At 37.7% G+C, this 14,969-nt stretch overlaps 1 protein-coding gene across 5 annotated transcripts in view; it reads left to right on the forward strand.

Annotated features, from left to right (window-relative positions):
• The first annotated feature begins 434 nt into the window (after positions 1–434).
• DPY19L3 (dpy-19 like C-mannosyltransferase 3) overlaps positions 435–14,969 on the forward strand; it is a 31,218-nt gene continuing 16,683 nt past the window's right edge. For 4 of the 5 annotated variants that reach the window (XR_003536561.1, XR_003536562.1, XM_027697626.1 and 1 more), the window contains exons 1-9: positions 435–524; positions 1,615–1,757; positions 3,194–3,327; positions 9,751–9,841; positions 10,678–10,799; positions 11,002–11,147; positions 12,821–12,944; positions 13,386–13,520; positions 14,426–14,557. Coding sequence is in view for 3 of the 5 variants with exons in the window: in XM_027697626.1 (XP_027553427.1) it covers positions 1,655–1,757; positions 3,194–3,327; positions 9,751–9,841; positions 10,678–10,799; positions 11,002–11,147; positions 12,821–12,944; positions 13,386–13,520; positions 14,426–14,557 (987 nt within the window). In the remaining 2 variants the exon portion in view is untranslated. Of the gene's footprint in view, positions 525–1,614; positions 1,758–3,193; positions 3,328–3,890; positions 3,941–9,750; positions 9,842–10,677; positions 10,800–11,001; positions 11,148–12,820; positions 12,945–13,385; positions 13,521–14,425; positions 14,558–14,969 lie in introns of those variants that run through there. The other variant, XM_027697627.1, reaches the window with a different exon arrangement.

Here is a 14,969-nt window from a genome sequence, read left to right on the forward strand (position 1 = left end):
CCCCTCCTCCCTTAAATGTTTATGGTGCAATTAATGAAGACACACAATAGAGCCTACGAGTTGAATACCAGGCGCGCCTCTTTAGGATTCTAAATTCAATTTGAAAATCAAGTACACGCGATACTACATACATGAGGGGAAAGCGGGGGGAGAAAAAAAAAAATTAAAATACCACAAGCAAATTCTAGGGCCCTATTTTAGCACAGGCTCTCCCCGCGGGGTGAGACATCACCACCCTCGGCGGGGAGCGCATCCCGCCCCCGGCTCCCACCCGGATTTCCGCCGCTCTCCCGCCTCGGGAATTCAAACCAGCGCTGGAACCCGTGTCGGGGCGGGCAGGGCCAGCCCTGTGACGGGGCTGTGCCCGCCCCGCGGCCGCCCCGCCCGGCAGGGCCGAGCGCTCGGCACCGCGCCCGCCCTTTCCCTTCCCTTTCCCTTCCCTTCCCTGCCCGCCGCGGGGCCCGGGCGGTCCCGCAGCAGCAGCGCCGGCGGGAGCGGGAGCAGCGGCCGCGGAGCCCCCGCAGGTACCGGCGCGGGGTTCGGGGGAGGCGGCGGGAGGAGCCGCCGAGGGCCTCGAAGGCCGCGGGGAGCGGCCGGGCCCGACCCCGCTCCGGTCCCCCCGCGCTGCCCCGGGCACGGCTCACCTGGGCTGGGGCGGAGCGTGGGGACACCCGGCCGAGGAGGGGTGGGGATGAGCATCTCGCCTTTGTTTAATAATTAATTGTCAGGTGTTCTACGAAACAGCTGTTTCAAACCAGCTTAGATACACGCTCGCATAGTTCCCCCCCCACCGCCGTGTTTTCCCAGGTGTTTTCCGAAGCTAATCCGCTGCCAAAGCTTTAAACGAAGTTGTGTGGTTACCAGCGCAGTTACACCAGCGGTGACACGAACACCGGCTGCCGCTGGCTGGGGATGGAGCGGGTTTTTGCGGGGTGGGATGTCGCTGATTTCCAGGTGTGGAATGGCAGGATGGAGCAGTCCGATGTGTGGAGCATCCCCGGATTGCTGAGAGCACCTGGGAGTTGACAGGGGAATGACTGCCTGTGCTTTTTATCTTTCTTGTAATGTTCAAAAATTCTGTGATGCTTTAGCAGCATAAAACATCAAGTGTTTTTTTTTTAATGCTGTCTCCTGTTTTTTTATAACACATGTTTCCCTGGTATCCTATGGTCCCCCTTTTTTGGGATTTGCTGAAAGCCAGGATTTAAAAAATGGGGTTCCTATTTTAAACACACAACTAAAATACCCTGAAAGGACTAATTTTTCTTTGAAAGGCCTGCACGTTTTTTAAAAAAGGGGAACTTGGAGTGTGTTTTGAGTCAAGGGCTAAAACTGAGGGCAGTCAAAATAATAATCATTCCAAAAGCCTGTTCAAGAGTATGTAAAATTGTGAACTTTGGTCATTACAAATGTTTGCATTACTTTCGTTTGCTCTCTGAGTTGTACAGATTATAAAAAAAACTTGCATTTTTGTAAGATATGCTTCAGTATAGTTGAATTCTCTAAGTCAGAGTCTGTGATGTCAGTAAGATGTGGGTCTGTTTTCACATATTTCATACAGTGTTAAGTGAATGTTTGGGTAGGAAGATGCATTGCTTGTATGTGTCCATTTAGGAGTCAGGCTGAAGAATAATGAATTACAGTGACTGACATCATGACAACCGTAAGACAGAGGAGGGTTGGAAAAGGCACAGAAGCAGCTGAAGATCAGCCTTCAGAGGAGACAAATGTGAAGCCTGATGGGAAAATTCCATCTGGTGGGTAACTTTGTAACTTCATGACTTTTTAGTAATGTTTAGTTTTTGATACCTGCCCTAAGCACAGGTTAGAACTAGGTATGTACCCAATGCATTGTCATACTTAAATATCACCAAAATCAATTGGATTAGACAGAGGATGTGCAGATTCCTGTTAACGTCATCTCTTTTAAAATCCTGATGTAAACTGGTGAGAACAAATTCAGACTTTGTCATTGTAGCTTCTTAAAAGAATCCCAAATCCTAAAAGGATTTGAAGACAACTGATGAGATGTACTTAAATACAAGCAGGTTGCACATAAAAGCTGAACTTAACTGCACACTTTTGCTTTTTAATTTATAGGACACTAGGTAGGTAGATTTAAAAGACAGATGTCAAGTGTCTGAATTCCAGAGTCTGTTTAAGTAAAGAAATTCTGACAATATTTTTGTATGGAATTATAGCTTTAGAGCTGACAAAGTTTGTTGGTTTTTTGTTTGTTTGTTTAAGTTACTTTAAGGGATGTTTCTATATATGCAGTTTGGGCAGAGGAAAGGAAAGTGACGAGTTTGTTTCCACACAAACACATTTAGAGTAAATACACAAAGGGAAAGTGATCATAGTTCTCATCCAGTCCAGCCCTCAGTTCCACGGAATTGCAGAGCTGGACCTTGTTATGGAGATGTCACACAGAGTGTGAAATAGCCATTTCAAAGATAAAATTCCAGATCAACTAAATCCTTATTAAACCTTACATGAACTTAAAAAAAAAAAAAAAAAAGAAAACCTCAACAAACTAAAACCCGGGAATGTAAGTGTATAATAAATGGCTTGAGCTACCTAGAAACACAACCTTTCTTTCCTATGATTCCATCCCTAATCTTATTCCAGTGTCAGCAGGAGGCCATCTGCAATTCAAAGCAGGACACCATTATCAAAGGCTGCTTTGGCTGCTGTTCAGTCTCTTTGTGGGTATTTAGTGAGACTTCTGAACCTTCAGTGCTGTTTTTTACAAAAAAAACAAGCAAACCCCCAAAAAACAGGGAGCCATTTTATGACATGTGAAGGAGATGTTAATTTCTCACTTTGTGTTCTAAGTGTCATCCTGTATTGCTTGAATTAAAAATGTTCTCTTGGAGGATATTTCAATTTAGAATTACAAATTTGGTATGGCACTGATCTAAACTTGTATAGGATCATGGTGTTCTTAAATTGTAGCTACATTTTATCAATTAGGGCACCTTTTATTTCACTTTGCATGTAAATAAAATCCTCTGAGTTTGCTATATGAGAAAGTAAATAACGAGTCTCCATAAAGATGTGTTAAAACCAAGTGTCCTGTTACCTGCAGAATGTAAACTGTACTAGGATAGGCAATGTATAAATGACTTTCCAAAATTCCTTTAGGTTCATTGATGTGTTTCACAGTTACAGACTGAGTTATTTTTCTTCCAAGATCATACAGGTGGAAAGCTATGGAACATACTCTCAGTAACTGTTGGTGGAATTGTTGCCATCTCTCTTGGACTTCTAACTTCTGTTTATGTTGCTACCCTGCATGAAAATGACCTGTGGTTTTCCAATATTAAGGTAACAGCATTAATATGAGCGTTAATTGAAATTTCATTTCTTCATGTATTTGTCTTGTAACTTGCTCAAAAAGATTTTGAAAAATTCAATTTAAAAAAAGCTGTGCTCTCCTTCCCACCATTTTTTCAATACTTCATCAGTTCTATAAATACCTGTCCCCAATTTTTCTCTAAAAATATTGCTATACTGCTCCTGTCTGAGTTGTAGCTACGGTTCTTCCAACCATCGATCTTCATCTAGAATAGAATTTCAGCATTCTGCTCTATGTTTCTCTGCAGTCATCTTTCTTTTATCCAAAGCTGTCCAAAATTAAAAAAAAAACAACATAAAACCCAGTTAAAATAAACAATATGCAAAATCCTGGCAGATCGTTCTTTAATTGTATTTATACTGTGATATTGTAATACAGTTTAGGGACAGTCTTTTACTAGCCAATACTAATTTTGTATAATGTTATCCTAAATGTGCAAGCCTCAAAACATAATTTCAGCCATTCACCAGTGTAAAACCAAACATTCCCAAGATCTAGGACTGACTAGTTTTTTCCTGTAATCATTGCACAGAAAATAATGCCACTGTACCCATAGCTAAATTTAACCAGAGAAAAGAACAGGTGAGTCATTTTTCCTTTCAAATGCCTGAAATTCACTCTGCCAGGTCTGTGTATTATGTTATTCAAAGAGTACACCTATTTAACTGGAATACTTGCATCGCAATATGTCTTTCCTGTACTACACAATTTTTCTGTCCCAGAAACATTTATAGTCCCCTTATAAAAATAATTCGCACTTACTTAAACAACTGCTGTTGTATTAAACATATAATACATTTTGTAAACCACCTTCATCTTTCTTTGAATATATAGATAGATGGTATACAATATATTGAAGGTACACCTTAGGTTTGCCTTTTGCTTCCAAAAGTACTTATTGAATAATTTCAAGGTGTTATACATTTTGAAGTACAAACAGACATGGATTTGTGGCAATGTGTGGATGTAACAGATACAGTGTTTTTATTCTGTGAAACTAATCCAAGGAGGACAAAGTTCACTGAGATAAGCAAATTTGTAGTTGTAATTAAGTTGTCCCCACTAATTTCATTTGATAATTAATTGTTTTCATTTTAAGTACACTAGAATTCTAGCCATTAGATATCAGAACTGAAGTAACACCCTCTAATTGTTTTAAATCTGGATTCTGTCTGTGTAGCTCTCATTTCATCCCATGGAGTTGATTGATAACAAGTAACACTGGAACATGAGCAGTTTCAGCCAATTTGATGGAAAGATTAGAAAAGCATTAAGTTCATCTACCAGCAGGTTAAAGAAGAAAGAGATGCAGATACTCTCTGGTCTCACTTCTCCACCAGAGAATGCACGTGGCTACAGTGCTAATTTTAAACCTAGTATTGGTTTATGAGTAGTATGGGACAAGATGACTTCATATGAGGAGTCTGTAAAATTCCCTGCAAAGCTGGGGTAGGAAGGCCCATCTCAGCATCTGTAAAACAGTGTTTAGACATCTCTGTACCTCTGAGTGGACAGTGTAATCTCTCTAGGAGTTTGTGTGTTTTCCCAGCACTTCTGAATTGGCTAATCTTGTAATTACAGCACATACTATATACTAGTAACAACATGAATAAACTATACTGTGGAACAATCTGAGACCCTCAAAAATTGCATGGAAAATAAATGGAAAATTTGCCTTTTTTCTCTAACATTTTACTGTTTGGTCAAAAGATACATTTTTGCATGTATTAACTGAACTTTCTAAAAGCTTGGAAAAAGTAAGTTTTGTTTAGGTTCATACCCAGCCCAAATTCTCAAAAGGGAGGACTGTAGTCTAATCCTTGGCCCACAGTTACTGCATGCCTTGCTTAGTGAAATGCAGAGGTGATTTTGTTTCATTAAGTTTTGGTTAAACATAACATGTAGAATAAATGGATGCAATACTAATACACATTCAATGTTTCATTAACCCTCATGCCTATGAAACGTGGCAGTGCATCACCACTGCTCTGAAACATAGAAAAGAAAATAAATTCTAAATCAGTTCCTTTTTGTATGCATTTTAAACTAGTAACTTCAGTCACACTGGATTGGCTATAAACAGTGCAAATTTAGGGATTTATGTTACAGAAAGATGATACAAAAACTATGTAACAATATATTATCCCCATGAACTATATTCCTTTCAATAAGCTACAGTTAGTCAGATAATAAGAATTCATACCCAAAAGGGTCTGTGTGGCAACTAAATTAACATAGTGGGATGTAGCAGGAGACTTGTTTTGCCATCTTTTCTGTCACTCCTCTCTTTGTACAGCAGTAGAAGAAGGTCTGCAGTGTTTATCTGACAGTTTTGCACTAGGCAGATGTTTTTACATACACTACTTAGGTACAAAAGGTGGAACTTTTGTTCTGAAGACCCTATTAATACATGAACACCACAAGTGCATACTTAAAAAATCATATAGTTTGCCAATTGTACTCAACCCTAAAAACTGGAAGTAAAAGGAGTTCACTATGTAAAGTCATGATTTTTAACTCCTAAGTCATTAAAGTCAGAACTTTCAGACACACTTGCAGTGATTGCCTTTCTGTAATTTCAGTTGCAATTCATCCAAAGCCAGTTCAGTTTTGGGTGTCTTTCAGCAATGCTTCACCCAACCAGAAAAACTGTTTGGTAGTGGTTAAACTGTTTTGCTCTGTTTTGAATGTTTTGCTCTGTTTTGAATATGGCTTTCAACAGTGCCTTGATTTCAGCTGCTGCAGTGTGTGAGTCTTGTTCTTATTTGCTAATAAATGCAAAAATATTATCAACTTGCCATGGTCATTGGAGAAAGATGTAAAATTGTTTTCTTACCAGAAAAACTGAAAGTGCACATCTTGAGGAGTGGTTTATGCTGTGAAGGAGGTACACGATTGCTGCTCTTTTTTTGTCTTATTTCAAGCCTTCCTGAAAGAATGACAAAAATTAAAAAAAACCAGAAGGGAATGCAGCATACCATGTCACACAGTCAGAAGTTCTGTTTCTGTCCCCTATCAGCAGGAAATAGTCACTTACATATATGATGAATATCACAGATTATAATCACTTATCTTGACCAAATGATTTTGAAGAAAAAAGTTTGAATCCCTTCTCGGAGATGTTAAACCAACAAAGATTTCTGTTTATGATAATGGAAGTCAAAACAGATTTCTTATCCAAAAATCCTTTCTCAGTTTTCTGAAAATGTTCTGGCATAACACATCTGAAGTGGCTTGTCTATTTTCAGTAATTTTCAATAGCAGTTTAGTATCTTTTGGAGCAGAATCTGCCATGAGAATAACAAAATGGGGGGCCACCTCTCCCATCAGCTGTTGCATTGCTTGTTCAAACACAAATCCTGAAGAAACTTTGAGCAGAAATGAGCCAAAGCCACAGATCTAATTAATACTCTCAAACAAACAGATAAACTTCAGAGCATTCATTTGTTCTTCATCCCTGCTGAGTAAGCATTTAAACTACTATTGTTGAATTTCCCTTTAATAAAATGGCTGCTTCCAAGAAGTCAGATGTAAAAATACAAAATTTTAAATCTTTCAGACATGCAGGATAAGAATCCTGGGATTTAGTCTCTGAAGTGCTTATATTTTTACATTTTGAATGCAAAACAAAGATGGGTGCCCAGAGAAACTGAGGCTGCCCCATCCCTGGAAGTGTCCAAGGCCTGTTTGGACGGGGCTTGGAGCACCTGGGATAGTGGAAGGTGTCCCTGCCCATGGCAGGGGGAGAGATGAGCTTTAAGGTTGCTTCCAACCCTGAGCATTCCATGATTCTGTGAAAAAAAGGTGGGGAAACAGGAGGCCAACTAATTAGAACTGTAAAAAGTGAATGTGTAAGGAGAAGGACAGTCCAGATCTTTGGTGGTACTTTTCTACACAAGTACCTGTTGAGTTGTTACAGGTCCTTTTACTCTGGATCATAAGTCTGATCTGAGTAGGAACATGGCATCCTAACAGATGGGCTGGGGCTTAACCAGCCAGGAGACCATGTCCAAGGATTAAATACCTTTGCTGAAGGCGTGTTCTCAACTGGGAACATTGACAGCAGCTGTCTAGGTTGACTTCCCACCTGTACAGACAATTTTCAAATCTTCTTGGTCTTAAATTGAGCAACTAAAAAACAGTTTCAATTACAAAAATTTTGCTTTAGCTGTGCCAAAAAAGAAAAGTAATTAGAGCCTTGTTTATGCTCTTTATTTATTATTTATACTCAAGTCAGACTTTGGCTGCTTGCTCAGCATTCTGAATGACTTCTTTAAGCTAAGCTGTAGAATTCTGCACTGCCCATGAAAGAAAGTCCTTTGTATTTTGCTGTGTTTAATATTATAAAGATACAATTGCATAAATTGGAATAATGCGTAACTCCGTGTGTATTCTGGAGGACAGTGGTCTTTTTTTTTCCCTGGAAGAGAGATAACTTCTTTGTTAAAAGCTCACTAAGTAAATATACAGAAAGATAAGTGTGTGCTCTTCCAATGCTTACCCATAAGTCTGTGTATTTTTATTGACATGGAATACAAGGAAAAGTATAAATTGCTGTAGAACTGGAAAAGTATTGTGGGTGAATAAAACAGATGTTATCTTAGCATGAAACAGATGTAAAACTCACTAGTGTTTGTCTCATAAAGTATAGCATTTGGTTGAATACAGCTGGTGCCAGGATTACAAATTAATCATGTTTGAATGCATTTTTGCTAATTAGATCCCCCTCTGTGACTCCTCTCTCCCCCTTAATAAATTCCAAATGTTAACATTCCTTTTTTTTTTTTTTTTTAATGGACACTTAAGAGTCAGCCACTTTTTGGTATTAGAAAACATTTTAGTAGTGATGACTTTAAAACTAGAACTTGTTCAAAATCCAGCATTCTCATCTTGCTGAGTGTGTGGCTTTTGTTTATTTGGTGCCAATGTCAGTTCCTTCTGCTGGTATGATGATGACTTGTGTGTCCTAGGGCAGCTGGGGAGTTTAATTGTGAACTTAAATTGAATCAGTTGTGGTTTTATCTGTTGACTTTTCTCAGACCAGAACTAATACTGGTTTGTCAACAGTTGACTTCAATAAAACACGTGTTTTGAGATAAGATTCTGTACTAGGCAGTAAAGAAGAGAGGAACATGATTTTTTTATCCAGCTTTATATTAGCTCTGAAATAGTATTGATTCTGTTCCAGCAAAAGAGATGGGACTGTATAAGAAAGATGAAAGTCCTGGGGTTCTGTGCAAGGTTGCATTAACCAGAGTGGCATTCATAAAAGTCTCCGAAAACAGTAACTTTTTGTTACTTCAGAAATGTCCTTTTTTTAAAGAATGATGAATTAATGGGATTATTTTTAGAAATCTCACATAAATTTCTTAATGACTTGCATACACCACATACAGGAATTTAATTGGATTTTCAAATCTCAATATAAGCTTTTTCTAACTGGATATAAATGCTTTCTAACCTACTGCTTATGAGATATGTTTGCTGGGATGTTTTTATATAAACTACTAAAAAGATCACTAATAATAGAACCCTTTTGTATAGGATGCCTATTAGTTCTCTTCAGATTGGTTGTTCATGCAGTCTTACTTTGTTTAAATGTGGTTGCCCAAGGCTGTGGATTTGTTGAGTTTCACTGGGTCTTCACAACTAATGAGCTGGCAAAAGGAAGTGAATTCCAAAGTAAAGAGCTTTCAGATCTCCATCTGCTGCCATATCAGCCAAGAAAGAGGCGTAGTTTGAAGTGTACCTGGTTTAGATGATTTGAACATTTTGAAATTAAAAATAACAAGTTCACCTAGACCTAAAGCCAAGTCAAGAGTCCCTTTTCCTTTAACCTGTAATTTCAGAATGAGAGTGATGACAGCTGGCTTCCTGCAAGAACCAGCACTGAGCAAGTGGGCAGCAGCATCCTCTGCCAGCTGAAATATCCTTGGCATTTTGGTGCAGCCCCAATATAGCACACTAGATTAATTGAGCCCTAAGCTGGCAAAGCCATGGAACACTATGAGATAACTACATCTGGAACAAAAGGTTAAATGCACTGAGCAAGCATATGCAGCTTTGAAGTCCAGCTGTTGGCCACTGCGCCTATCTAAACATTTAATATTACGAAAAAAGTAAGCTGTCCAAAATCTTTCCAAGCAGCACATCAGAATCACAAAAGCCATATATAGTTCCCCAGTTAACAGGGTCATTTACACCTCAGCCCTTTGCCTCTCACCCTAATTTTCCATGTATTTTACCCTTAGTTGAACTAAATTGCACAGAATGCCCAAAGCCTCTGTGTAGGTGAATTTCCCTGGTGCAGCAAGAATTTGAGTTGAAGGCAGCTTCATATGACTGTGAAAAGCAAGTGGAAAGTGAATTTACTGTTGAACTTTCACTTGCAGGAAGTGGAAAGAGAAATTTCATTCAGGACTGAATGTGGACTTTATTATTCCTACTACAAACAGATGATTCAGGCTGCTTCCATACAGCAAGGTATTGTAAACTGTAAAGTAAGTTTTGCTTGGTGTTGCCAGCTGACTGTTCTAGGTTTGGGGTTTTTTCAAATACAACCGAGAACCAGGAATACCATAACTGTGGGATAGTGTAACAATTGTACTGTTCATGTGCCAGGGAGCCACTAAGCTATGGACATAATAAATTTCACAGTGATACATTGGTTTCTGTGCCACACCTTCACATGCTGATGAAGGCAGTCACTTGGAGGGACAGTTTTCATGCCTGTTGAGGTTTCAGCCTTGCTGGTTTATTTGGTATACCACTTTCATTTTTATTCTTCTCTTGTTTAATTTGAACTATTAGCTATTTGTGGGAAGGGACAATGGTTTTTTGCTGTATGCCTGGACAGTAAGTGACACAATGAACAGCTTCCAAGGATATCATACAATGATGGGGCTTTCTAGGACAGTCTCATGTTTTCTAGATACTTAACTGTTGCTCCCTAGCAATTTTGCTTATACTACACATTTGTCAATATTAACTTCACCTGTGATCAAAGTAGGAACAAGAAAGTTCTCAAGATCCAGTACCACACATTCTATGCTAGGGATGGAAGTATAAAAATAAATGTTTTATACGCTACTAAATATATAGTTCTTGAATTAGCACTGTGAGTCACATTTGAAGTGGGGAAGCTGAAGACCTCAGAAGGTCGTGTTGATTCAGAGGTGATGTGTTCTGAATCATTGACTCAAAGTTTGCAGTTTCTGATGAGAGATCCTAAAATACCTTTGAAAAAGTTATTCACTGTTCAAATGAAGATGGAGGAGGAAAATGACAATCTCCTATTTCAATTTCTCTTTATCATTAAGGTTTACATGGTTTAGTATATGACAATAAAACTGAATCTGTGAGGACAATTAACATACTTGAAAGAATGAATGTTTACCAGGAGGTGTTTCTCAGCATTCTGTATAGGATTCTTCCAATTCAGGTAGGCATTTATTTATGGCTTTAGATTATAAGTGCATTATGAAGATTTCACAGTGAATCATAGCTCCCCTTTGTAGTTATTTTCCAATTAGAAATATTCCTGATACCTTTGTAATTTGTAAAAGCAAAACCTAATTCATGCTAAGTATAATTCCCCCCCATGAGTGTTTTAATGTCAACATCAGTATTCTTGTGTTTTACAGCAATACCTAGAGCCTGTTTATTTTTATATCTACACTTTGTTTGGACTTCAGGCAGTTTATGTCATTGCTCTGTATGTAACAAGCTGGCTTCTTAGTGGAACATGGCTTTCAGGGTTGTTGGCAGCTTGCTGGTATATTACAAACAGGTAAGTGAGATTAAACATTCACTCTTTCTAAAATTGTACCTCATTTCAAAGGTAAGGCATTAAAGCTTTAACTGCATGATTAATTGGACAAAAAAAATGAAACTATAAAGCCTCTCTCTGATAAGCCAGAAAATGGAAAAAAATGTTTATTAGAAAATAATCAGAAATGAGCTGACAGTTGCAAACTGGGTTTTTAAACTTTCATGAAGTTTGAATAGAAAATTTTGGCTTAAGTTGGTCTCTGAAAGTGGACTGCATCTTTCAGATGTGTGTGGACCTCCAGGTGATGTGCCCTGTCTTCTCCAGCCTAGGAGCTCTTAAGTGTTACACACATCTGCAGGTTTTGCCCTTCAGGTCTCTCCTCAGTGCCCCACACTCAACCTCCAGGGATTCCTTCAACAGCCTCAGCTCATCAGAAGTTCAGCTTCTCTCTTCCCTTATTCCTGTAAACATCTCCTGCAATAAACCTCACAGAAAAAAAAAAAAAAGATGGTACTTGAGCTGTTCTAGTGCTTTATCCCTTGAAGAATTCTCAGTTTGGAGATAAAAACTTAAGAACTGGCTTTATGCCAGAAATAAGCTGCTGGCATGAAGCTAAGACTGGTGACATGGGCTGTTTTCTGTAGATTAATCAAGAAAATGAAAGTACAGTGTTGGTTCTACCAAAATTGTTTGATATGTTAATCAGCAGCTCTGAAGAAGTTTATCTGCAAGCATGTCCACAGAATAATTGTAGGTGTACAGTGGCAAAATGTTTCTTTCTCCAAATATGAAAGTAATTAAAAAATAAATGCAGTGTACAGTATTTCACATGTTTCTTTGATGAGGTCATCTTTGCCATTTACAGAATATTTGGAGCAAATTTGTTTTATCCATCTTTCTAATAATCCATGAACAAGGAAAGCTTGTTATCCTTTACACAAGTAGAATAAATACATGGAATTGATTTGGATAAAGACTTTCTGTCCAGATAAGGCACATCTGAAGCTACTGAGTAACTCCATTTAGACACTTCTTTCGTGTAGCTAAGCATGTCTCAGATGTCTTGCTTACTTTCCTTTTTAGCAAACATTTTCTCAACACAAGAAAAATTAGGGGTTTTTTAACCTTTAATTCAGGTTTTGTAAATAACTGCTCTTTGGGGAACTTTTACTAACTTCACATCCTGTTTGTGTTCAAAAGTTACCAAAAATGACCAGAAGCTCTTAACCAGTTTAGCTATATTCAAATTCAGTGCATTGGGACCACAGTGAAGAAACTGATACCTGTTTGTATTATTATATGTGTGTTTGCAAACCAAAAAATGAAGTAAAATTACCTGTGGTGTGAAAATCCACGACCTGGATTTTGGGAGTGTTTTTAGTTTGGGGGTTGTTTTTCCATTTTTAAATTTACCCAAGCTGTTCTTCTTAACTAAGTTTTAATTCATAGTATATTTTTTTGACTGTAAGTGATGCTAAAGTACAATATTTGAGGTACAGAAACAATGGATAACTGACAGAACCTTCATAATGATTTTTTTCAGAGCCAGGCATGTTGAACTAGAGTGTAGAGGCTGCCTTTTTATAAATAAGTAGTTTAAATACCACAAAGATGCCTGTCATTGCAACTTCTCTGTCACTGAGCTGGTGTTCTCTTTATTTTAAATTTCTGAAACTCTTTGTTTTGTACAGAGTAGATACCACAAGGGTAGAATTCACCATTCCTTTAAGAGAGAACTGGGCATTACCATTCTTTGCTGTTCAGATAGCAGCCATCACATACCTACTCAGAACTCATTTACAGCCTGTTCAAGAAGTGAGTATTTCTGACAAGTATGACACAGTAAAATTAGTCACAGAAAACTGTCCTGATCTGCAAGAATAAAAGCAAATGGGTGATGCAGTTTCTTTGACAAACAGTTGTTAAGTCATTACTCCTCAATTTGATCAAGTAACTGCAATTTATAACACAGTAAAACACGTATTGCATGTTAATCTAGGGGCTGTTTGAGATCTCACTCTTTTCTTGCAAGTGGTGTTACAGGGATAAAATACAGGCATAAATCAAGAATTCATAACTCTAATAAATGTTCATTATCCTCCAAACAGTTATTGCAGTTATAAAACTCATAGTAATGTTTTAAAAGTAGATTTGAAATAAAATCAAATTTGGTGGGTTTTGCTGGGGTTTTTGTTTGTTTTGTGTTTTAGTGAAGGAAACTATAAAATTAAATAAAACCTCACTCCCTCCTTCCAGAGACTAACACTTATGGCTGTATTCATAGCAACGTTTCTCTTTAGCCTGACTTGGCAATTTAACCAGTTCATGATGCTGATACAAGCATTGGCATTATTCATACTGGACTGCTTGGACATGCTGCCCACAGCAAAGGTAACTTCATGTTTGGAAATAAACAATTTTTGTTTATTTACTGTCATAAAACTAAGTTTTGGAGGTATTTTACTAACTAGTAGCCTGGATACCCAGAGTAATACAGATTATACACTGTGCATTGTGCTTTTATACTGCGAGTGTAAAAATTAATAAACTCTTCTCTGCAAACGTAAGCTGAAATTAACAGTTAATGTGACAAATCAGCTACATTAGAAGTTGGCAAATTACCAGCTTCATCCTGAATTCTACCAAAATTGACTTACCACACCACTCTTATTCCATATTAGTTTTCAAAAAAGTGCTACTTAAAACTGTTGGAGTTTGTTGGGCTCTTTGACGCTGATTTACACCACTGCTCTAATGCAAGACCGATCTTTGTGTCAGGTAAAATGTGTGTTTTGGTACCCCTGTATCAGAAAATCAACAGTTCAGTGTTTGCATTCAGCTGAACAATAGTTTGGCATAGCTCAAAAAGGACTATACTGAACTATTATTAAAAAAGGTGATGTTTGATTGCTGAACTGCACTGAGCCATAACTTTTGAGTCATAAAGCCATCAGAGAGGCTACAGAAACACTTCTTTGACTAAAGAAACTACAAAGCCTCTTCCAAAGTATATTAAGTAATTAATGATTTCCTCATTCTGCAATTACTTTATGTATCTGCTTGATTATAGGATGAGGCTTCCTTAGTTACAACATGGGCATAAAATATTAACCTCACTAGTTCAGGACATAAATATAAAGAGGATGTAGAAATGGCTTTAAATGTGATGATTTAGTGCAATATGATGCATTTTTTGCAAAAATAATAGGCGTTGAAATAAATTATAAAACATATTCATAGTAGAGCAACTGTGACTGTTAAGTTTTGTAGACATAAAAATCTCATTATTGTTCCAGGTTACGTGGCTCTATATCATTCAGATTTCTGGATTATTGCTTGTCTGTGTCCTACAGTTCTTTAATTCTATGATTCTTGGATCATTACTTATAAGTTTTAATGCTTCTGTCTTGATAGCAAGAACAATCCAGGTAAGTACTGAAATATTTTTGTGGTACTAAATAAAGAGTGGATAGATATCTTTATATACATAGATATGTATATATGTAAATGAGTAATTTTTATGCATTATAACTTTCAATTACTAATACTAATTAGAGGAATTATATAGTGTAAAGCAGCAAAAACATTGCCTGATCAAATAATGACTTCAATTACAGTAACTGCAGCATAACCAAGCACATCAGACACCATAATTCTGTGATTGCTTTTAACATTCATGATTGTGCAAGCAGCAGTTTGGATCCTGCAAAAAATTGCATAAATGGACTTTACACCTGTTTCAGCAGGACTTGGCTTGAATTTATGGATCTGCCTCCAACAAATATTCTGGGAGAACTGGGCACATGTTGAATTCAGCTTACTGAAATCTCTTTTCTTTCA

Source organism: Neopelma chrysocephalum, unplaced genomic scaffold (genome assembly GCF_003984885.1).
Source record: "Neopelma chrysocephalum unplaced genomic scaffold, ASM398488v2 Primary Assembly neopelma1_121, whole genome shotgun sequence".
NCBI lineage: Eukaryota > Metazoa > Chordata > Aves > Passeriformes > Pipridae > Neopelma > Neopelma chrysocephalum.